Source organism: Panthera leo, chromosome A1, assembly GCF_018350215.1.
Source record: "Panthera leo isolate Ple1 chromosome A1, P.leo_Ple1_pat1.1, whole genome shotgun sequence".
Classification (NCBI taxonomy): Eukaryota; Metazoa; Chordata; class Mammalia; order Carnivora; family Felidae; genus Panthera; species Panthera leo.
In genome coordinates this window covers 163,303,603-163,328,662 of record NC_056679.1, presented here as the reverse complement: position 1 = coordinate 163,328,662, position 25,060 = coordinate 163,303,603, and the positions used below count along the sequence as shown (strand labels likewise).

The 25,060-nt window shown below is 37.0% G+C and overlaps 1 protein-coding gene across 13 annotated transcripts in view; it reads right to left on the bottom strand.

Moving 5' to 3' along the window:
• PAM (peptidylglycine alpha-amidating monooxygenase) overlaps positions 1 to 25,060 on the bottom strand; it is a 274,620-nt gene that overhangs the window by 137,593 nt on the left and 111,967 nt on the right. For all 13 annotated transcript variants that reach the window (XM_042944532.1, XM_042944533.1, XM_042944534.1 and 10 more), the window contains 2 exons: positions 9,118 to 9,581; positions 8,038 to 8,158 (listed from right to left, as the gene is read on the bottom strand). In XM_042944532.1, the coding sequence (XP_042800466.1) occupies positions 8,038 to 8,158; positions 9,118 to 9,206 (210 nt within the window). In that variant the 5' untranslated portion in view covers positions 9,207 to 9,581. The remainder of the gene's footprint in view (positions 1 to 8,037; positions 8,159 to 9,117; positions 9,582 to 25,060) is intronic.

The window sequence follows — 25,060 nt, the reverse complement described above, 5'->3', positions numbered from 1 at the left end:
CTAATTCACATAACTGAGCCTTGCTGATGAAGCAGGAGGTGAATTATACAAATCCAGCCAGAGAATTTGACGTGTAGCATCTTAAACGACACCAATCCTGAACTTTCAAAAAATAAAGTGGAAAAAACAACTTAATGTGAGTCAGCTAAGTAAACAAAACAAAGGTCTGGTGACTTTCCTTTCTAATAATCACTGAATTGTCTTTGCTACTAGCTTCTCCATTGGTAAAATGGATAATATTACTTCCTTGGTTTAGGGAAGGTGGAAGGTATAGCATGTTAATCTCTCTTGTTATTAGTTTTCTAACTCTTGGAAATTTATACACATTGCCTAAGTCTTTGTGAATAAAAAGCAAATACTCGTCCAGAATTAGGATATTCCTTGATTTTCCTCCTTCAGTAGCAAGACAACCATGCTCCTTTAATGTTTTTGTAAAGGGAAAAAAAACTAAAACACTAAGAACTAAGAAACACTAAAAGCTGTGATTCATGTTCTTTTTAAGACAATGACTTAATGCAATCAACCTTTACCCATGATATATTTTTTCTGGCAACAGAAATGCACTGGCATAGAACTGGTTACTGGAGCCACTACCTCTGTCTTTCACACTCATGGTCTCACAGTTCTTAACAGTTTCTAGGCACCTCCTCTCATTCAAATGGACTTGCCTCAAAAAGCAAACCTATTTGCCATGTTTGTCCTAATGCATAGATTGAATGAGAAGAGGATGAGGGTGCAGTGGAAGAACAGGTCACAGGACTAGGGAAGGCAGGATGGGACATGGCCACTGGCCACATACGGGTGGTCAGTGAATCTATGGGGGTTCCAGATACATAAACTCTAGAGTCAGATAGGGATCTTCTCTGGGCATTTCCCAGCAATCATCCTGCTATTTTGGGAAGACCTTGAATCCACTTTCTCCAACGAGTGCAACAGATAACCTACTGCTGGTGCCCAGAAGGCTGTTGGTGCCCATAGATTAATTTTCTCCACTTGTACAAGAGGCTTAATCTGAAAGTCAAACTAGCCTTGAAATGGGATATGGAGTACATCCCTCTTTTTTATTCTCATGCTCAAAAAATACCTCGGAATTTTTATTTAAAAAAATGCAAATATTATTACATATTAATAACTAGAGAGAAGGAGACAAGTAAATCACAACCCCCAAAGAACTGAAAACTATTCCAGTAAAGCCTCATTTGCAGGGCAGGTGTCCTTGATAATTCTGTCCTGAATTTTAAGCACTGATTGGGATTCCTTTTTATCCCCCATAATGATTAATATAAAAACATATAGATTTAATACATTAGAATATTCCACAAGTCAGTCATAAGCCAAACTTTGTACAAGTGACTACAAGAAAACATCTAATTTTATCAGCAATTTTGAACTTAAGAAAATTAAGACATTATAGCGATTTCTTCATTTACTTTTGTATACTACTTTTGATAAACATATATCCTAAGCAAATGCTGTTTATAAGGGAAGTTATGATACTAGCTTGATCTTTTAAAACTGATTTTTGTTTGTTTGTTTGTTTGTTTGTGTTGAGGGAAAGTATGCACACGTGAGTGGGGGAGGGGCAGAGAGAGAAAGAATTTTTTAACCTATTTTCTTCTTTTTAAAATATAAATCCAAGTTAGTTAACAAAGAGTGTAATAATGATTTCAGAAATAGAATTTAGTGATTCATCACTTAGGTATTACACCCAGTGCTCATCCCAACAAGTGCCCTCCTTAATGCCCATTGCCCATTTAGCCCACCCCACCACCCAATACCTCACAAGCAACCCTCAGTTTGTTCTCTGCATTTAAGAGTCTCTTATAGTTTGCCTCCCTCTTATTTTTCCTTCTCTTCCCCTATGTTCATCTGTTTTGTTTCTTAAATTCCACATATGAGTGAAATCATATGGTATTTTTCTTTCTTTCACTTATTCTGCTTAGCCTAATACACTCTAATTCCATCCACGTTGCTGCAAATGATAAGATTTCATACCTTTTGACTGCCAAGTAATATTCTAGTGTGTGTGTGTGTGTGTGTGTGTGTGTGTGTGTGTGTGTGTATTTATGTATATGTATACACACACACACACACCACATCTTCTTTATCCATTTATGAGTCGATGGACATTTAGGCTCTTTCCATAATTTGGCTATTATTGATAGTGCTATAGACATTGGGGTGCATGTGCCCCTTTGAAACAGCATTTTTGTTATCCTCTGGATAAATGGCTAGTTGGCCAATTGCTGGGTTGTAGGTAGGTCTATTTTTGATTTTTTGAGGAACCTCTATACTGTTTTCCAGAGCGGTTGGGAGAGAGAGGATCTTAAGCAGGATCCAAGCCCAGCACAGAGCCCAAGGCAGGGCTCGATCTCACAAACCTTAAGATCATGACCTGAGCCAAAATAAGAGTCCGATGTTTAACCGACTGAGCCACTCAGGTGCCTCTGAAACTGATTTTTTAAACAGGTGCAGTAAGAAAAGTCTACAAAAGCTAGGTTCTTATTACATGTTTATATGCATAGGGAAAGCAAAGGGAATCTCTTTCTTTTTATGTCAGAGAATGAAAAGTTAAAATATGTTAGTAAACATTTTCTAATAGTTGTCCAATTTTGAGAAAAAAGCAAAGAGAAACATTGTGGGAAGCTTTTGAGAAAATCTCACAGGAGTAATTTGTTCATCATGGTTTTATTTCAATGACTACATTCTTTCAGTGTTATTTTAAAATAAGTGATAACTTTAGACTCTAAGGTTTTTCAGCTTGATGTTCAGGGATATCAGATATAATCTTTAAACTCAGAATTTTTCCATTTCCTGCTCTTCTTGGTGATAGACATTTGTGTTCAGGAACACAGGGGAAGGCTGCCTTCTGATTTCAAAGCATAATCTGTGACTCTTCAAAAGACAAATACAGAATGCGACAAGAATCTGCAAGAGGTTCAGAAAGGAAAAGTGTACTCCTTTTTATTTCTCAAACTGCTCCCAAAATAAGGGAGGAAAATGACCACATTAGTGACAGCCTAACATATCCTAATGTAAAGAAATTCAATTGTTACACGATTTCAAGTTATTAGGTTCAAAGAAAATATTTAATTCTATAAAATTATATTTTTACAAATTAATTAACATTTGTAAGTCCTTAGCAAGACTGCAGAGGGCCTAAGAGCAGAGATAACAAATAAACAAAATGTTATTTAAACCCAGGATTTGAAAAGACTTATGTTAGGTAAGAGTGATTTTTTTAAATAAGGTCAATGTATAAAGTCTCCAGCAAAGTGAAGAAATCCAGGATAATTTCGAATTGATGTTAAAAAAAATAAGACTTTATACTGATGAAATGGCTTTTGGTAATTGCTTTTCTAAGCAGTATGAAAAATATATAAGAACTTTGAGAAAAACATATTCATCCTCAGTGTTCCTTCATTCTCTGATCATGAGAGCCATTTTTAATAGAAATAACTTCTGGGGAATGGGCACACTGCAAGAGTGACTTCCTCACTTACTTCTTCCTGCCCAGGTTCCTCTTGTCCAGGTTCATGCTTTCTATTTTTCTTCATTTGGCTAACTTTCCTCTCTTTCAAAATTATTACAATGTTTTACCTTCCCCACGAAGTTATTTCCGAAAGCATAAAGGCTGGCAATTTCTTTCTTAAGACTCTGGTGCCTGGGTGGCTCAGTCATTTAAGCGTCTGACTCTCGGTTTCAGCTCAGGTCATGATCTCATGGTTTGTGGGTTCAAGACCCTCATCGGGCTCTGCAATGACCGTGTGGAGCCTGCTTGGGATTCTCTCTCTGTCCCTCTCTCTTTGCCCCTCCCATGCTCTCTCTCTCTCTCAAGAATAAATAAAAATTTTAAAAAAAATACAAAAAAAAACCCTCATTCACATTTCCCTCAACATACAAAATCACAATAATGATACAAGTTCAGAGTTCATGAGAACTTATCATATGCATGGCACCTGAACATGCCGCTGGGATTATCTTGCTCAGTCCACAAAATAGTCCTGGGTAAGGACAATTATTATTCCATCTATAGATGAAGGAGCAGGACCTGCTGGTTAAAAACCACACCATAGTTGACACCACAAAAGCTGGGACAAGAATGCTCTCAACCTGGCCCTGAAGTCTACATAACACACCAGATGTGGCTTAGACTTAGACAACAGACTTTATATAAAATCGTCATGATTATGCCTCATTTATTTTGTTTTTAAAATGGACATTTGTCCATGCACATCAAGTTGATGATAGCACCTTACTGTGACCATCAACTGGCAGTTTATCAAATTGCTTTGTTTGTTGATATGAATTGGCGACAGCAAAAGCCCGCAGGGTCTTTGGTGAGAAAAGGAAGCAAATGAGGAAGAAAAAGTGCTAAGAGCCTCAAGACACTACACTCTGCACCTTTGTTGGGTCTGAGGCCTGTGCCATCAGAAACCAGATGTGCTTACTTTACCTCTACTCTAGGCTACTTAGCTGCTTTCTCTTCTCCCTCTCTTCCCAAAGTCTGAGAACATACAGATTAATAAGAAATTTATTAAAGAAGACAGAAATTATTTTTTAAAATTTCAAGTCACAGAAGACAGTGAGCTTATCTTGAATATAAAATTGACATTGCAATAGGTAATTAAACTACCTTCCCCAGACTCTCCAGAGCTGGTTCAACGAGAGTACTCTTTAAAGGTTGCTCTGGAGTCTATGATATGGCTGAATGGATTGCAACTCAGAGACCTGACATGACTGGAGATTTTTTGGTAACACACTAATTTGTCCTGTATTCCACCAGCAAAATTAGTTACTTATACTGTGTTAGTATTATAGCTAAATTCTCTCCACCTCTGTTCCGCATCTGTTTGTTTCTCTATTCAAGCCTACCTAACAATCTCAAGTTTCCCAAGGAAAAGTCTTAGAGCAGATTCACTGATGTACATTGTTATTTTGTTATTGCCAAAACTTAAGATATGTGTTATAAAAAAAAAAAATCTGTTGAGTGAATATATCTCTTTAACCAACTTGGTCTGCTTCAATTACTCTTAAGTTCGGGGCCCTCAGATACTTCTTTCTTTAAATTGTGTTGCTCTTCATGATCTGCTCTTTTAAAAAAAAAAAAAAAAAAAAAAAAGATTTTAACTCCTCCATGCCTCTCCTTGCTTTTATGTTTCCTTACTCCTCATTTTCTTATAAGATTTTTAAAATGTTCTGTTCTTCAGATTATAGTTATTTTTTTTGTCCTTTATTTTTGTTCTTGATCGTTCTATTCTCTTGAATTTTTTTTTGGGGGGGGGACCAACTCTTTTTATTCCTTTCTTTTATTTCTTTCCTCTAATATGTTTCACTTTCCTTTTCTTGCCTTGTAATCTCCATTCCTCTAAGTATCTGTGTTAAATTTGGTTTCATCTGCTTTTTGGGAAAAGAATACTTTCTCTACCAAAAGTATTCATACTATCACAACTCTTGGTCTTCCTCACCAACAACACCAAGTTCAGGAAGGAAATGGGTTTCTGCGTCCATCTCCTCCCGGCTACACTCAGTAGGGAGTATAATTCATTTCTCAGGAAGGTTTCCAAGGTATAGCTAGGTTGGCTGGATCACGTGAGTAAATACTCTTGGTATTTACATGATGGGGGAAGTGGAAGAAACCTTCAACAACCAGTTCTGAGCTGATGAGGCAGCACAACTGAATCACTTACTCTGTTAGGTAGTTTCAGTTACAAGTCAGAACTTGTAAACCCAACTCAACCTGGTTGAAACAAAAAGCCTAATGTAACTGAAAACTTCCTAAGTAGCAAGGTCACCTAGAACATCTGTTCTTTCCCTGTCTCTGCATTACCTTCTATGGTATTAGTTTTACTCTAGGCACGGTTGCCCTCACGGATGCAGCAGACCCTAAGAGTGCATGCCTCCTGCTCACATGCAACAGACAAATGCATTCTCAGCAAAAGTCTTGAGGTTTAATTGTACTGTTCTAGGTCACACACCTTCTTCTGAACCAATTAGTGTGGGAGGGGAGATGGGATGCAGTGATTGGCTAATCCTCACCCTCTAGATCTTGGGTAGAAAGCTCCTGGAAACCACACGGTTTAAAGAGAAGGAGCAACGAGGAGACGTCTGCTGGGAAGAAACTGCCCACTGAATAAGGCAAAAACTGGATGCAGATGGTGGAGAATAGCAAGCTATAACTTCATGTAAGTTCTTTTGTCAAGGACTTATTTTGATAATTATAAAATTATAAAAATGAGTAAACACATTTTATTTTATGAAAATTGATCTTCTCTACATTTTTTTAAAATAATCAATTCCTCTAGGAATCTTTCTGACAATATTGACTCCAACATAGTTACCTATTATTACTATTGTTAAATAACTTAAATGTTATTTCTGTAAAATAACAGGAAGAAAAAACAGAATAATAACGAACCATGACAAATGACTACTTGAGAAAATAACTTTTTCCTGGGGGAAAAGAGGGCTTAAAGGCCAATTAGTGGATTTAAAAAAAAAATCAGTTTTAACATAAAGCAAATATAGGTGAAAAAAAAAACTTTTAAAAGTGAAAAGAGAGTGGGGTGCCTGGATGGCTCAGTCAGTTAAGCGTCCAACTTCGGCTCAGCTCATGATCTCGCAGTTTGTGGGTTTGAGCCCCTTATCAGGCTCTGTGCTGACAGCTCAGAGCCTGGAGCCTGCTTTGGATTCTGTGTCTCCCTCTCTCTGCCCCTCCCCTGGTCACATTCTGTCTGTCTGTCTCTCTCTCAAAAATAAATAAACATTAAAAAAATTTTTAAAAAAGTGAAAAGAGATAAGAAGGAGCACTCTTCACAAGTGAGCAACTGTCACTGCTCTCTCCTATTCCCAATCTCATTACACCTCTTCTGACTATGTACTAAATAAACAGCTTATGGAATTAAAGGCCAGGACACTAACAACTGAATGTACAGAAAAGTCATCTGCCTGGTCATGTGAGAATGGGCAGGGGTGGGGGTGAGGGTCCTTTTACAATAGTAAAGTAGTTATTTATAGATAGCTAGATCATACACAGGTTTTCAAACAAATGAATGTCAACCCTTAGGCGCCCAAAAAAGGGCCATGTGTATTTTCTTAGAGCATCTGGATGTCAATTTCAAAGGAATTCTCTCCGACTTTTGTTTTTTCAATACGTAAAAAAAAAAAAAAAAAAAAAGGAAAGGAAACTAGAATGTTATCTGCAACAATGAGTCATCAGTCACTGCAGCTCTACAACACCACCCAGGTCTCTCCCTGTCTCCACAGCCCTTCAAAAGAAGAAGACTATCTTTTAATGACACACATAAATCCCCGCAGTGCCTGACTACAAAGCATAATTAATTCTGGCCTTTTTATGCCTAATGAGACACCCTGCACACACCACAGCACTGAGTTTGAGCTTCTTCTAAAACAGGGAAAACCTTGGCAACAACCTAGTTTTACTCAAAATACTCTATAGGGCATACTTGTATGAGCTCTGCCATTATTTCTTCAAAATATATATTTTTTATAACAAGCAAATCACACCAAAGAAAACTCACAATCAACCACCTGTTTGAACAGTTTTCTTAAAAGTGTGTGATGTTTTGTTTTTCAAATTCTTGGCAGGAAAACAAATGCTTTTACTTCTTAATTTGTGGCTGTGATAGAAGGGTATTTAAATAATTTCTTAGATGCAGCTGCTCAATATCATTTCCCTTTATTAGAATAATTTTTCATATTTTAATACATCCTTACATGCTGCATTACAGAGGCTATTAGTCCACTGAGAATTTCAAAACATAAATTTCCAAGGTTCTATTTCAAAACACAAATAACAATATGAGTAAAATTTTTAAAAAAGAAATTTAACCAAAAGATTTACCCTGAAAGATTTACTCCTCTTTATAATATTCAATTATTTTGGGCCTACCTGAGGAGTCCTGAAATCAAATGCCTACTTTCAAAGAAGTTACTACTGCTGTAAATGCACTTTCCCTGCTTCAGTTACAGACAGGATACAGAACAAGGAATCATGAAATGCAGAATGCCTCTCACCTGTTTAGGCGTGACTCCAGGCATGTGAACATCCAACGCGAAATCTGATGAATCAATAGGAATTACTGGTCTGGTGGTACCAAGACATTCATTGGAAAAGGATCTGGTACTTTCTTTAAACCTTGAAAAAGAACATTTCAATATCCTTGAACATAATGGAATTTTAACATGAGAAGGGGGAAAAAAGAATTCTAAGATCTTAAGATAAAAGATTATTGATTTAGTTCCAAAGATAAGTCTAAAAGATGTAATGACTATATAATGTTCTAAAACATCAGAATTGCATTTTATAGTCTAGGAGCAACATATGCCCAACTTGGAAACAAAATATCACCAAAGCGAGCGAGCAGGCTGGCTACATTTAAAACTCCATTCAATAAAAGCTTGTCAAAACATATATTTGTTTCTACTCAATTAATACAGTATTCATAAATTAGAAATCAACACAGGCATATCAATTTTCTAATGGCATAAACATTAACTATAACCAAGTAAAAATTTTGTAACTATTTTGTGAGTATCCAGGATCACTAGCCAGAAACAAAACACCAACAATAATATTGCTAGTAGGCATAGCTGTATGAGGGAGGGAAAAAGACTGCGATGTGAATTACAAATGTACAAGTGCATGAATATTTAATATGGTAATTATGAGGAGTGTATATACAGCTCAATGTTTTCTCCTGAGCTATTACAGTCCATGATCTGCTTCTCCCCACCACTTATCTATCTTGATATTTTATTCTTCAGGCTGTTTTAAACAAGAAAGCATTCAAGTCTAAACGACTCTACTGCAGTTTCTGAAATATCTCCCGGAGAGGGAGTGATTAGTATTGGAAATCACAACTTCTAATTGGAGTTTTGAAAGCCAGTGCAGCCTGGCGACAATACAGTGGGCTTTTTCTGTACGAGGGACTTTACAACAAGTTACTGTGCTAAAATCCCAAGTCGTTTCAGCCAAGTAAATCAACCTCGCATATTTCCACAACACTCTGGTTCATAAAAGTGATTACATTTTCAACAGCATGCACAGGAACCATCCAAACACCATCCCGCCCGTCTGAAAAAACACACACCCACCTCTTAAAGACTGAAAGCGGGCTTCTGAAACCCAAACAGCTGCTTGGGAAAACAAGAAGGAGAGCAAGCAGGCTCAGCACGCCAGCCATGTCCTCGCCGCTCCGGCCCCGCCGGGAGAGGACCCGGCGGCAGCGCAGCGCTCGCCTGGGGCCGGCGGTCGGGCAGCGGCGCCGCCAGCAGCCGCTACTTCATGGCCCGGGCGCGGCGGGCGTCCTGCGGCGGCCGCACACCATCTGCCCGCGAGAGCGGCGAGCCGGACGAGGTGAGGCGCCTGGATCACCAGCCGCACGCACAAGCCCCTGGGAAGGCGGTACTTTTGTCCGGTCCGCGAGCGGAAGCTTTCCAGCCTCCAGAGCTCCCTTCTGCCCCGGTGCTGGGGCTAGTGGTGCGGGCGCCTTATCACTCGGGAATGACAGGGACTGTGAGGGCTATCACACAAACGCGCGTCAGTCATCATTCAGAACCTGCAAAAATAGAAGCAGATAATGGATGACTAACACATTACAGCATTTGTCCTCAGCAAATCCCAGCTGAGGTTGTTTAACACATTAGGAGTTTTCACAAGCTTGAGCCCAAGCCTGGGGAAAATGCTGGTCTGTTGATCTCCCTCCCCCACGACCAGCCCCCAAGATCTCACAAACCTGCATACCACCCCCCCCCCCATTCTGGCTTTTGCTCTTTCTTCCTCCATCACACCTTTTCCTTTCCTAACTGTTCCCTCCTTTTCCCTTTCTTCCACCCCATTCTCCAGATGTCTTCTCCTTACTGCCTGTATCACTCCCTTCTATTATCAAAAATGCACTTAGTACCTCTGCTGAATGTAAACAAAGTTATTCACACAAACGACACACTAAGGTACAAGAAAAGGGAAGGAAAAAAAAAAAAAAACAACTAAGGCAGAGACAAAGCACTTGGATACAACAGTAATCAAATAGAAAAAGACTTTGAGAACAAAGGCATGTTTATATACATGCACCAGAGTTACAGATTCCAGGAGAACGGTTCCCCCCTCAAGAATGATCACCAAAGAAGTAATTTCTGAAGTTCTCAGGATAATGTTAAAACAAATAAAAGATCTACAGCTGACATGATATATGAAATGTAAATGCCGATTTTAAAATTCTACATTGGATACACAAAGTAATAATTTCTTACTTATAAGGCATGCCTCACAAAAGATAAACTTTCCTGAATAAAGTCTGGAGATTTACAATGCAATGCAATTAGAAACAGTAGGGAAAATCTCAGCTGGCCCCCAAATGAATTTCACCTACACAGGGTATGACCAAGAACTTAATAGAAATGAGAAGCCCTGCAGAACTCAGGATTTTAGGAGGAAGAGTCAAATAGGCTAAATTCTGAAAAAGAGGTATGTTGACTTTACTGTTTTTCTGAACTTAACTCAGACTATGCATCGTTTGTAACTTTAGATAGAAGACATTATTTTCATATGTATCATTCGCAATATAAAAATAGTTCCAAAGAAAAATATTTCTTCTTTATTATTATTATTTTTAATTTTTTACATATAATTTGAGGTCAAGTTAGCTAACATGCAGTGTTCCTTAAAGTTTTATTTTAATCACCAATTATAAACATGGTTTGGGGAAACTCAAATAAATCTATTAGCTAGATGAATAAAAGTAAAAACAAAAAATCAGTAAGATCATATAGAAGTACATCACAATAATACATTAGCCTCTAAATTATCTTTTGGAATGCACAAGATATTGAGCTAATTGAAAAAAAACACACACCTAACAATCAAACAAGCAAAAAACAAAGTTAAAACAAAAAAGCATGCACTAACGTTAAATTAAATCAGAAAACCTCATGATCAGTGCTTTCCAGAAGAATACCTTACACCAAATACAAATAAAATGATTGAATATCTGACCAATCCAAGGGGTGCTCGGGGCTCACCAGCACCCAAAAGACCACAATTAACTTACACAAGCAATGACATTTTTAAAAGTCTGATGATATTTGCTTGAACTTTCTCTTTGGTTTGCTGTTTGAGATTTCTGCAACAAAAACCTTCAGCTTTGTCTGAATCCTGTGGGTAAAGGAAAGAAGTCCTTATGGGGGAAGAGAAAAAACGGGCCCGAAGGCTATAGTATTGCCTCTGCCAGCAAGAAAATATAATCCTGTCTAATGACAATACTTCCCATTCCCTGGTGTTTTTTTCTTTTTTTTTTGTAAACGTATGTGAAGAAGGGATTATATTTTATTATTTCATGCAGAACAGGATTCAAGGACAGTCCTTCTTCCAGTTGGCAGGGAGATATGGTATTATACAAACACTTGAAACAAATTCAGTATTCAAATTCTTTAACAGGAACACATCCTTAAGTACTAGCCTTTGAAAAAATATTCCACTTATCTCTCTGATTAATTTTATTACCTTTGATGTCCCTAAAACACCCATTAAAAGAAAAGGGAACCAAAGTTGTAGGTAGAAGCAAAGCTGGTATTTACAGCCATGAACTGAAAAGAAGGTCCCATCGAAATGAAAGCTAATTACTCTGGTTCTTGATGCCTCGTAAACTAAAGACAAAATACAAATCACCATATGAAAAAAAAAAGTGTAGCCATTTCATTTGTTATTTTCTAATTCCTGAAAGTTGTGGAATATATAATATCCAAATCTTAGTAGTCTTTATTCAGTAGTTGAAAAATTGAAAATATATTTCCTTGAGATAATCCATTCCCTCATCCAAAAAACCACAATACTGAATTTCATATCCTGTTCAAAATGTTGGAATATATATTTGGGTTTTGTAACATGAATAAAATGAAAAGACAATATAGTCTATTAAGGGGGATGAGAACTTAACACAGTTAATATATGTTTAGAATGTAGTATTCCTATACTATACTATAGTACTCTAAAAAGGACTCAGGGAATTTTGAGGAAGAAAAGATAATTTTAACCTTCAAGAGGAGAATAAGAAAAAGAGAAAGGTATAGGAGTTGCCAATGGAAGTGGGAGTTTGGAGGGTCAGGTTTCCACTGTGGGGAGATGGACACACATATTCCAAGTTGAGGGACGGGCAGGGGCAGAGGCGCCCAAGTGGGGAGTGGACGATATGTTTGAAAAATAAGTGACAAAGATTCTGCCTGCTAGACTAAAGCTGCAGACCCAGAGTTACTATTTTATTTGTAATACAAAGCTAATATTCTGTTTCCATGTCCGTAAATTTGTAGCAAGAATGATGTAAAGTTTATACAGTACAGAATATTAATTTCAGGAACAGTAACATTATGAAGTTAAGTACAGCCTAGTAGAAAGGACCATAAAATGAATTTGGCTTTTACAAAGTGAGAATTCCATTCCTTTCAATTTTCATTTGAAAAAAAAAAGTAGTTGAAATCTGTAATTGACCAAAGAATCAAATAAATACATTGGCCATTAATTCCTTTATTCAACAAGAGAACCAAGATAGCACAGTGGCAAAGAACATGTAAACCAAAGGAAAACTGCCTGGATCCCTGGCTCCATCATTTCATAGCCTTGTGAAAGTGGGCAAGTACCTAGCCTCTCTTTGCCTCAGTTTCCTCAAAAGTAAAATGGATAATCCTACTACCTATTCTTGGGCTGTTACAAGAAGTACATGAATTTATATCCTTAGAATAGTGCTAGACATATAATAAATGTTCACTGTTACTGTTCTTGCAACAAATATTTATTGAGTGCCTAAGACTGCTTAATGCTGGGGATGGTGATAATCAAGACAGATAAAGTTCTCACTTTTATAGAGATTAATTTCTAGTGGGGGGGGGGGAAACAAATGAAAATAACTACCAAATTATAAATTTCATTTTCTTTTACGAAGATTTTATGTGGTTTCCTACAATGACTTATGATTAAACTGATTAAAGGATGCATATCCACTCACATAGCAATTCAACTCTCCGCATTTATTCTTAAGCAAAAATTGAACAAGAGCACAAACATGTTTAAAGTGATATTTACTGACATGGTTTATAATAACAAAGAACTGGATATTTATAATAAGCAAAGAGTTGGAATCAGTTTAAATGCTCATCAATGAGAGAATGGCAAAAAGCTTTTTTTTTTTAATATTAAAACTTGAATACTATGAATCCCTTTTAAAAAGGCCAAGAGGGGAGCCTAAGCGGCTCAGTCAGTTGAGTGTTGGAGTCTTAGTTTCAGCTCAGATCATGATCACAAGATTCCTAAGTTCAAGCCCCGCATTGTGTCAGTGTGGAGCCTGCTTGGGATTTCTCTCACTCCCTCCCTCCCTCCCTCCCTCTCTCTCTCTCTCACTCTCTCTCTCTCTGCCCCTCCCCAGCTCACACACTCTTTCTCTCTCTCTAAATAAATGAATGATAAATAAATAAATAAATAAACAAACAAACAAACAAACAAATAGGACAAGATGGGTCTATTTTTATAGGCAAGGTCATATTCTATGACATATTGTTTTTCTTCTTGCATAATTAAAAAAATGTTTAAACAATATCAAACTTACGAAATGTTGCTGTGGAGCTAACCACTGACTGCTGCTCCACTGGAGCACCTTAGAAATGTTGCAAGTACAGTTACAAAGAATTTTTTTCCTTTAACCATTTGAGAGTAAATTGCTGACATGGTGCCTCATCATCCCTGAAAACTTCTGTATGTATTTCCTAAGTACGTTCCACTACATTATCACAATGCAGTCATCAAAATAAACATATTCACACTTACACATTACTACCATCTAATCCTCAGTCTCCAGATGTTGCCAACTATCTCAATAATATCTCTAATAGCAAAAGTCCAGTTTAGAATCAAGCCTTATGTGTACAGTTATCATGTATCTAGTCTCCTTCATGACAAGATAGTTTCTCAGTCTGTCTTTACTTTTTGTGACCTTTACTGAAGATTTCAAGCCAGTTAGTTCGCAGAATGCCTCTCAATTAGTATTTGTTATCTTTTCCATAAGGACTAGATTCTGGTTGTGCATCTCTGGTAGGAATATCACAGAAGGTTATGTATCCGTATTTTTTCAATGTATCTGTATTAGTTGTCCATTGAAGCATATCAAATTATCCCCAAACTTAGTAGTTGAAAACAACAAATATTATCTCAAATAGTTTCTGTGCATAAGGAAAAGAAGAAGGTTAGTGGGGTGATTTTCTCACGAAGTTACAATCAAGATGTTGGCAAGGGCTACAGTCAATTGAAGGTTTGAAGGATCTGCTTGCAAGGTGGCTTACTCACCTTGGATGAGTAAATTAGTGCTGGCTGTTAGCAGAAACAACCTGTCCTCACTATGTGGCCCTCTCTCCAGGGCTGCCTAAGGGCCTTTACAACATGGCAGCTGCCCTCCGCCAGAGTGAGCAAGGTCTTTTAGCATCTAGCATCAGAAGTCACATGCCATCATTTCTATAATATCCTATGGTTACACAGGTCAGTCCCACTCAGTGTGTACAAAAACTACCCAAGAGCATGAATACCAGAAGGCAAGGATCATCTTCTTGGAAGCTGGCTACAACAGCCTCTCATGAGATGGCATGCAATTTTAATTTGTCTCATTGCTGATGATGTTAAATCATTTGATTAAGGCGTGTCTTCCAGGCTTTTCCACTGTAAAGATATTTTTCCCTTTGTCATTATTTTTTTTGGTGGAAAATTTATTTTTTAACTTTGTAAATATTATAATTCTAAGTAAACTTTCATTTTATTTACTATTTATTACATCATAACGGACTCATTTTATTCAGTGGGTTTTAATCTGCTACTAACTTTACTTATTTACATTATTTACTTCAATTGTGGCCCCCTTAAGCTAGCTTTTGTGTCCTTCTGACTTGTCCCATTATCCTTAGAGCACTTTCTTGCTTTTTTGCCTCTTCTCTCATTTGGGCTCAAAACCCTCTTAGCACCAGGGCTTTCTGTTTGTGTTCTTCACCCCACTTGGCCTTCGCTGACATCCTATAGCGGGCTGCTCACACACATGGATGCCCTCTGTACCTTGTTTGGGCTATGGCATCCCATGGAAGGCCACCAACCCACCACATGGACACTCTCCTTCCATGAGATTGGTTCCATACCCTATGCCAGGCTGCCCTTTCTAAATGCCTACCTTGCTCTGCCCCACATAATAACTGTAGGACTGAATTGTTCAAAGAGAAATCAAATTATACAACAATATACACATGCATTTATAAACCTGAAGTAATATAATTCAGTTGTATTTCCAGCGGTTTTCAATGGGGACAGGTGGGGAAAAAGGCAGACCTTCACTTTCCATTTATATGTTTTTGTAGGCTTTCAACTTTTATAAGTTTATGTTACTTTTGTAACCAGAAAAAATATATACAGATATAGATATGCATTTTAAAATATTTTATTGGATATGAATCTATATATTTCAATTTACATGTTAATTTCTATCTGAGTTAGGTTATATTTTGAAAAATGAATAACTCTCCTTTCTTGGCAAGAACTTTATAAGCTAATATTTATGGTGGTTATATGGCCATAATGCAGGATTTCTCCAGCTCAGTACTAGAAACACTTTAGGAAAATACTTCTTTGTTGTAGGGGACTGGCCTGTGCATTACAGGATGTTCAGCAGCATCTCTGGAGTCTGCCTACTAGATTTCGGTTGTACTTTCTTCAGTTGTGACAACAAAATGTCTCAAACATTGCCAAATGTCTTCTGGAAGGTAAATCACCTTGGTTGAGAAGCAATGTTATAATATGGTTCATTAACATGAAATTTAATCTGTAAATCGAATGTGATGCAGTTTCCTTCAAATACATATAGTGAGACATAAATTGCCAGAAACAAAAGTGCTTGCAAATATGGAACTTCTAAATAATAGGAAAATAACAATCAAAAAAGCAGGTAACATTTATTGACTTATATGCCAAGTATTGATTTTATACATATTATCTCACTGAATTCTTATGACTTTAAAGTACAGGCTATTATTTTCATTTTATAGATGACAGATCTGAGCCTTAGAAAAATAAGTTGCCCTGGTTATATGGCAGTAGGGTAAGGATTCAAATCCTGGCTTTAGACTCCAGAATATATTCTCTTAGTTCCTATTTTTCAACATAAAAAAGACTCTACATTCACAGGGAATGTTTTCTTCAAGAACAAAAAGGCCAAGTCCTCTGAAGATCATTATTTTATAAACTAATAGCCAATGTTTATTGAGCAACTACTGTGTGCTAGGCACTGTGTGGACAATAAGTTCAACTGAATCCTCACAGCAACTCTACGAAATTCATACCATTATCATTCACATTTTACAGAGTGGAAACTGGACACAAAGAGAACTGGCAATTTACCCAGGGTACATAGCTGAGATTTAACCCAGGCAATCGGATACCAAAGTTGAAGACCTTAACTACTCAGCTAGCAATGTTACCGAGTCTTATTTTTTTTCATTCACATATTAGGAAGCATTCACATTTCCTCTGTGAATCTACTAACATTACTCATTTAGCTAATTCAGAAAGAACAAATTGAAGATTTATGACTAAAGTCCAAGTCTGGTCCAAAATTAGGTTTCTTTTGGCTTGCATGAATTTTTCCCAACTGAATCTGAATTCTGAGAAAACATTTCAAAATGAAAAGATTTCACATAAAAAGTGTCTTTTGAAGAATTGTAAAATCTGGCATCCTTGGACCCACATTTCCATATGGCAACAACTAACTGAGCCAAGTAGTGTCTTCTTTTTAGACGAGGCCAGTGCTCTGCAGATTGCCGCGGTCCCCACTCTCCCCCTATTACTTCCAGATCCTGAAGACAAGAGTAGTTGTTGCAACTGCCACTCAGCATGAAGGTATAGTTGTTGTCTGTCTATTCATTGGAGGTCTTTGTTTTGTTTGTTAACATTACTAGCTGGACCCTAAAATCATCTGTGTGGTAACCCCAGAGGCACAGCATTTCTCTATGTGAAAAGGTAAACTTGACCCTGTACGTAGGGTAGAGTTTGCCCACTCTGATATACTAAGTTGCTGCTCTTTTTTCTTTTCTTTTTTTCTTCTTTGTTCTTTTCTTTTCTCTTCCATCCTTTCCTTTCCTTCCTTTCTCCTTTCCTTCCCTCTTTCCTTCTTTCTTTCTTTCTTTCTTTCTTTCTTTCTTTCTTTCCCCTTCTTCCTTCCTTCCTTCCTTCCTTCCTTCCTTCCTTCCTTCCTTCCTCCTTTTCTTTCTCTCGCTCTTCATTACTAAGGCACACCAAATTGAGTGGCATTTTCTGCACGTGGATTTGTTTGGAATTCGTTATTTCAATATGTAGCCAATTTGAAGTATTTTTCACTTGAAAGTCAAAACTGGCTGGGTAACTATAGAATATTTATGTTAAAAAAAATCTCAGGGGTACCATTCAGCATATGATTCTACTGGAATAACAACTTGCCAACAGTAACAAATTTTCTTTTATTTTTTGGTTTCCATGATCAGTACCAGATGCCCTTTAAATATGTTCATTAGTCATCAAATCGCTCAGTTCTGTAAATACTTCCATGGGGAAAAAAAAAGAGACATTATTCTTAATTAAATTTTTCAGCTTTGACTAATATAAATGTTACTTCATAACACATGTATCTAAAGTCACTGCTGGCATATCTTACTGTAAGAGAAAACAGATCCCTGGGTTCCAATCAGCACACATCTTTTAGTTCTAAGGACTACATTGGGCAGTCCTCAGGAAACTAGTTTCTTGCACAGGAAAGCATTAACTGTTACTGATGATGTCAGAGAAGTAGACCAGCTCCTCTGTATGCTACTCATTTGCCTAGCAGGCATCTTATTTATTTACAAGCTCAGAATATCACATAGAATTTAGTTTCAGAAAAAGAACACAAAGCACATCTATAGTTTTCACCACTCTTTTCCTTTAAATATTCCCATCAAGTGCTGGATCACAGGGTGTTAGTCTTCTCCTGCAGAGTCTCTTAGCAAAGTGGAGAGCCCTCAGTGATTTCTGTGCTAACTCACAGAGTTAGATGTGAGGACCTAAACTTACAGGCTATTTCCACTTCGAAAATTAATAAACTCTCTTCTTCCTCTTCAGTGAAGTTTTTAAGAAACTAGTTTGAAACTAATGCCCAAGACCTGAATAAATTTCAAATGTCTTGTGGTTTTCAATAAAGTGTAGATCACTGAAAGGCCCACTGATTTTGCTATTGAAAGGTCTTTTGCATTACCTTTGTAATGCTTCCTTTGTGGGTCTTTGCATTATTATTTTCTCCCATTTTGAAGAGGAAGTTGGTACAGAATTGGGTGGGAGGTACCATATTTAAGCTCAAATATTTAATGCCAGCCACTGGGCTTAGACGGATGTGGTCTATAGTTGGGATCTGCCTCTCCTTCTGTCTTGCAATTATCAACACATTTTTTTAAATGAGATGTCCTCTTTTGAGGGTTCTTTTTCCTGTTTGATTCTACATCCTTAGGCATGGTTATTTCCAAAGCATTTTACTCCATATTTTGTTAAATGCCTCCTGATGACTTCAGAGGCAGGAGCTATTAACTACACATAAAACCTCAGATCCAGAACACGCTAAAAATAAGTTTAAAAATAAGAATTCTTTTTCTTGATAAGTAAAAAATCTAGAGGAAAATGTCTAGATTCCCATTCAAAAATAAGACTTAACTTTATCTTTTGCTTCTTGTGATACTCACATAGAAGCATTTTCTCCCATAGCAGAATTAAATTTTCAAATGATTCTCATGTTTTTCATTTCAAATGTTTCAATCCTTACAATAAAATGCCTATAAACATACCCATTTTTATTACATAAGTTTGTCTGGCTATCCTTTTCTTCAAGCCTCTCAGCTCGATAATTACAGCACTTAACAGTGGTATCTATAATTAGATAATGTTATTATATAATTGAAAAACATGGGAATTTTTCTTAAGGATCATAAAAGAATGTCAAAACATTCTCTCATTTATATAATTTTGCTCAAGTGAGTTTATAGCAACCTAGAGGGATTCTATAAAATCTACGGCACACAGTGCCCCCTCAATCCGTCTCAGCTACATAATTTGAAAGCCACTAACAATAGGAACATGGTTGCTTAAAACCACTTTAAAGTTTTTTATTTTATGGCATAGAAGCTACAATAAAATTTAACTTAATAAGAACAGCATTTGAAACTGTAAATATGCAATCCACCATTGAAAGAAATATAATGTATTAAAGTAGCTAATATTCAGACATTTTAATTTCTCGTCTACAGCAATAGTTTTCTTTGATCAGTGTCCCCAAACTCCCCCATGAACTACCAATGAGGAGCTTCATAATTTTCTTCTGACTGAAAGGATCAAAGCATTCTTATGTTTGCTAGAACTCTTTGATACCGCTGCACAAACAGGTGGTGAATTTATTTCATTGCTACTAAACCATTTCTTGCTGCCTTGAGCTTTGGAAGAAGTGGTTTATTTTAACAAGATGCTTACAGACCAGCTCGCTCTTCCCCCATTTTTAGTCTTCTTTACAAGGTTTCCCATAGTGATGTGCACTACACCCGGACACTGAAAATGAACGCTGAAAAACGATGAGGCCCATGACCCTCTGGGCTTGGGAGCACACACCGGGTACAGTCCTGGTGGTACTTCCCCCAGGAGGGGAGGCCTGAGCACACCCTGTTGATTTTATTTGCCTCCTCTTTCCATTGTGGAAGTTATAGGCCCTAACCTTGACTTATATCGTAACTAAAAGTTGAGCTTTTAAGTCACAGAAAAATGTGAAATAGACCAATTGTGTTTGCCAATTTTAACCAAAATAAAGAGGCCCACAACAGTACCATATGGAAAATTGGTTCCCATATTTGAAGTAAGAAAACCTCTTTCTAAAGTCACAACATTTCATGGACCTATCCATAATAATAAATGATACTTTTAATAATTAAATTATTTAACAGTTAGTATTTGCTAAATGCTAGACAGTGTTCTAAGTACTTCTCATGTATTATTTCATTGAATTCTCACAACATCCTATGAACTAGAGTATTATCTCCATTTTACAGATGAGGAAATAGAGGCACAAAGAAGTTAAGGAATTTGCTTGACATTGACAATGGCTGATTCCAGAGGTAGGAGCTATTAAATGTCAGGCTACACTTGATAAAGGCTGTAAGTCTGGTATTTGCTTATTAAGAAAATATGTAAAGGCTAAAAAAACTATTACTGACTGAGTAATGATTTTCAATGAATTTCTATTTTATTCCCAATATAACTAAAACCAGTAATACACATAAGCATGAGACATGATATTTCCCATCTCATAACGCCTGCTTTCTATCGGTGACTCCAGGCTAAATCTCAAAATCTCTCTCCTCCAGCAGACTCTGAACCCAAAGATGCAAACTACTGGTGTAAAATGGAGCGTGAAGACTTGCACTTGAAATCAGAAGTTGTGGTTTCAAGTCCCATTTTAGGGATTCATTTCACATTTCTCTGCACTTTGGTTTCTCCCTGTACCAAAGAGGGATAATTGATAAACGTACTACCAAAGGGCTACCGTGAGCAAATTCTGAAAAGAGTAAAGAGTCACAGAGACAGAAGTTCTTATTGGTGTTTTAGGTTCAGCTTTATCAATGGAAAAATTTTTAAATCTTTTCTTTTTCTAATTTTGTACTGTACATTCTGAATCTACTTATACCTCATCTTTGAGTAAAGTTTCGGAGTACTAGAACATCTTCAGATGAGAGATACTGTAAAATTATCCATTTTTGTAAAAGCGAGAATGAACTATTGGGATTTCATCAAGATACAAAGCTTCTGCAAAGGAAACAATTAACAAAACTAAAAGGCAACTGGCGGGATGGGAGAAGATATTTGCAAATGACATACAGGATAAAGGATTAGTATCCAAAATCTATAAAGAACTTACCAAACTTAGCACCTGCAAACAAATAATCCAGTGAAGAAATGGGCAGAAGACACGAATAGATACTTTTCCAAAGAACACATCCAGATGGCCAACTGACACATGAAAAGATGCTTAACATCGCTCATCATCAGGGAAATACAAATCAAAACCATGATGAGATACCACCTCACACTGGTCAGAATGGCTAAAATGAACAACTCAGGGAACAGCAGATGTCGGCGAGGATGCGGAGAAAGAACACTTTTACACTGCTGATGGGAACAGGTGCAGCTGCTCTGGAAAATAGTGTGGAGGTTCCTCAAAAAATTAAAAATAGAATTACCCTTCGACCCAGCAATTGCACTACTAGGAATTTATCCAAAGGATACAGAAATGCTGATTCGAAGGGGCACATGCACCCCAATGTTTACAGCAGCACTATCAACGATAGCCATATTATGGAAAGAACACAATGTCCATCAACTGATGAATGAATTAAGAAGATGTGATATACAACTATACAACAGAATATTACTCGGAGATGACAAAGAAGCAAGTCTTGCCATTTGCAACAACATGGATAGAACTAGAGGGTATTATACTAAGTGAAGTAAACCGGTCACAAAAAGACAGATATCATCTGATTTCACTCATATGTGGAATTTGAGAAACTTAACAGATGAACATAGGGAAAGGGAAGGAAAAATAAGATAAAAACAGAGAGGGAGGCAAACCATAAGAGACTCTTAAATACAGAGAACAAACTGCAGGTTGATGGTGGGAGGGTGGGTAAATGGGTGACGGGCATTAAGGAGGGCCCTCTTTGGGATGAGCACTGGGTGTCATATGTAAGAGATGAATCACTGAGTTCTACTCCTGAAGCCAAGACTACGTTGTTTGTTAACTAACTTGAGAATACAAAAACAAACAAACAAACCAAAAACTATCCTTGAAAAGTCAGGAAAAAAAATAGGGCTAAAAGATCCAAATTTAAACTCTTCCTAACAAGAAAAATAAGAGCAAAAGCAGGAACTCTGTCATTCAGCAAAAAGAGAACTAAAGTCAACCTAAATCATTTGAAATGTGCTCCAGTAATCAGGAATAACATTTATATTTCAAGGGAATTACCAATGTTATGTCAAGATTATTAGGAAACATTTACTGGGTATGGGCACTGACAGGTACAGTATGTCATGGCCTTTGAGTTTGTGTCACATGACTTAAGGAAACTATACAGAGTCAGGCTTGCAGAAACAGCTGCCCAAAGACATCTGTGGTAGAGGTAAATAACATGAATTTATATTCTACAAGCAGTTATTTTCTGGGAACAAATAAATATAAAATGGTAGCCCCAACTAGGTGCTTGGGATTTAAGTGAGACAAATAGATTCTTATTAGTAACACTTGCCTATTCCCTTATAGGAATATTGACAAGAAACATAACTTATTGTTGCTGAAGCATTTAAGATGAAATGTGCTGTGTAACTACTGCTACACAAATACTAAATGTTATATGAGGTATCAAGTTTACTACTATTTACTTGACCCTACTGAATTTAATATTTACTCCTAAATAGAGGGATTATGTGAATTACTTTGTTGGAAGTTGGTTCTTCTGAAATAGAATTTTTTTCGAGCCTTTGAAATGAAATTTTAATAGTTGGCGTATATGCACAAATTTTATTTTCTTAAAAATTTGCTTCCCGTTATAATGAATTTCCATTATCATAAGGTTAAGACTCTTTCAAATAGCAAAGAAATCATTGCAGATAAAAAAATGTGGCCATAATACAACTCATGACAATATGTAAAACTCTACTGAGAAAGCAAACAATGTACTGCCAGTCCACTAATTCCACCAGAAGACTTCTCTCTTTTGAAACAGCACATCCCTAAATATTTAGTAAAAACAGAAGTAAAAACAAATAGGACCTTAGGCCTTTAAACATACTATTCATAAAGGTATAGTAATTACAGGGGCGCCTGGGTGGCGCAGTCGGTTAAGCGTCCGACTTCGGCTCAGGTCACGATCTCGCGGTCAGTGAGTTCGAGCCCAACGTCGGGCTCTAGGCTGATGGCTCAGAGCCTGGAGCCTGCTTCCGATTCTGTGTCTCCCTCTCTCTCTGCCCCTCCCCCGTTCATGCTCTGTCTCTCTCTGTCTCAAAAATAAAATAAATGTTAAAAAAAAAAAATTAAAAAAAAAAAACTTTTAAAATTCCAATGGCAAAATAAAACTATAAAATAATCAGTGGTTCCAATCATCCCTGAGGTATATTAGCATGTACTTAAAAGAAGCTGACCATTTTATCTTTCAATATGATTTCTGGGAAATTTATGTCTCTATCAACGGATTCAAAATTAATGGCCCATGCTTGATCAGCGGGTCATTCCCACCATCATAATGGCTGGCAGATAGGTGCTTCAATGATTCAGGGATGGATACCAAAAGGGAAGGCAGTGCCAGGCTGGTGATGCTGGTATACGGCTAGGAAAGTATGATACCAGATCCTGCTCTTTGGGCATGGCAGAATTTGTATTTTACTTCATGATATCTTCATTCATGACTAAACAAAAGCTAAATGACAGAAACAAAAAAAATATTATTAAATATGAGTAGAGTCAATTCAAACAATGGGAAAATATACTTTAAAGTATTTGATTAGGTCAAGATTAAGGGAAAAAAATGTGGAATTTCTCCCTCTATAAATAATAATACAGCTCTCTTAGTCTTGAACTCAAAGCCACAGAGCTGTTTTAAGATATTAAAAAAATACTACTAACTGTTTCATTCTGATTTAGCCAAAGTAACATTTTAAGATGGCCTACTTTATTTCTTGTTCCTAAAACTGGGTAATTGCCTTGTTATCTTCTCATAAAATACCAAAAATTTGCTTGTTATCAAAGAGGTCAGCATTTTTTTTACCAGTAGGTTTTATCTTAACCAAATGCTAATATCAAAACCAGAAAAATAAATGGATTAAGCAGTATTAATTTGCCTAAAATAGAATAAAGCTGTGCTAAAATTTCCCTTTCATTTTGATATTTAAATCACTATTGGTATTACATTGTAATGAGATAAAGGTTCATTAAGGCAGCCTTTGTTATGTAAAAACAAAACACACTGGAGGGGAAATTATGGAGTTACAATTATCCTCCAAGGATATAGCAAATGAGATATCATTAAAATATTTAAGTTTAATTATGCAGTATGTTCCAATACATAATCAAAATACATACATATGCACACAAGTATTTCATTCACTACTGAAGCCTTCTGAAGTTGTCTTCTAAGGAGAAAGTCAAAATTAATAGAATTATAGAAAAATTTGGAGAAGCAATCCTACTCTTTATGCATGTAAAACTATCTTCTAAGTTGGAGAATGCATCTGACTCTGGAGCAGAATTCTCCACACGTGCTCATGTTCAGGTTCTCTCGATCCCACATCCCTACTGCTCAGCACTGATCCAATCAGCACATTATCCTGTCTTTAGCTTTCTAGAAATGGAGTCTGCTAATTTAAGTTCCTGTCCCCTCATATTTCGCCCACAAATTAAGGTATTTCAATCTGAGGCCTAATGGTAGTCAATGGCTACTGCTGCTCTTCTGTCTTTTTTCTCTATTCTTCATGTCCCAATTTTCGGAGTCTGAGTTTTGTAGGCACCTTATCTGCTATAGAAACACACCTCACTTCCCCACAGCTGGGTAGCTTATGGCCCAGCTGAGTAGGGGAATCACCAGGACTGGCATCAAATGGGTATGTGACTTACTTTAACCAATGAAAGGGGAATAGCAGTGAACTGTGTGAATCCAAACTCAAGTTTTAAAAGCCCTTATGTAATTCACCACTCTCTTTCCCTCTTTTCCTTCTGTGTTACCTACAGAAATACCCCCACTCCTCCTGCTCAGTGATGGGTGATGTGAGAGGGAGGCTGCTCCAGGAGCCTGAACCAAGACCCTCCCTGGGGAAGGGAGAGGGCAAATAAAACGAACAGCCATCTTTACAGGGACTTGGATTTAGAAATTAGGCAAATATTTACATGAAAAAAGAATGTTAACGCAGAAGAACCAGGTAATTCCAATGGGCAAATTT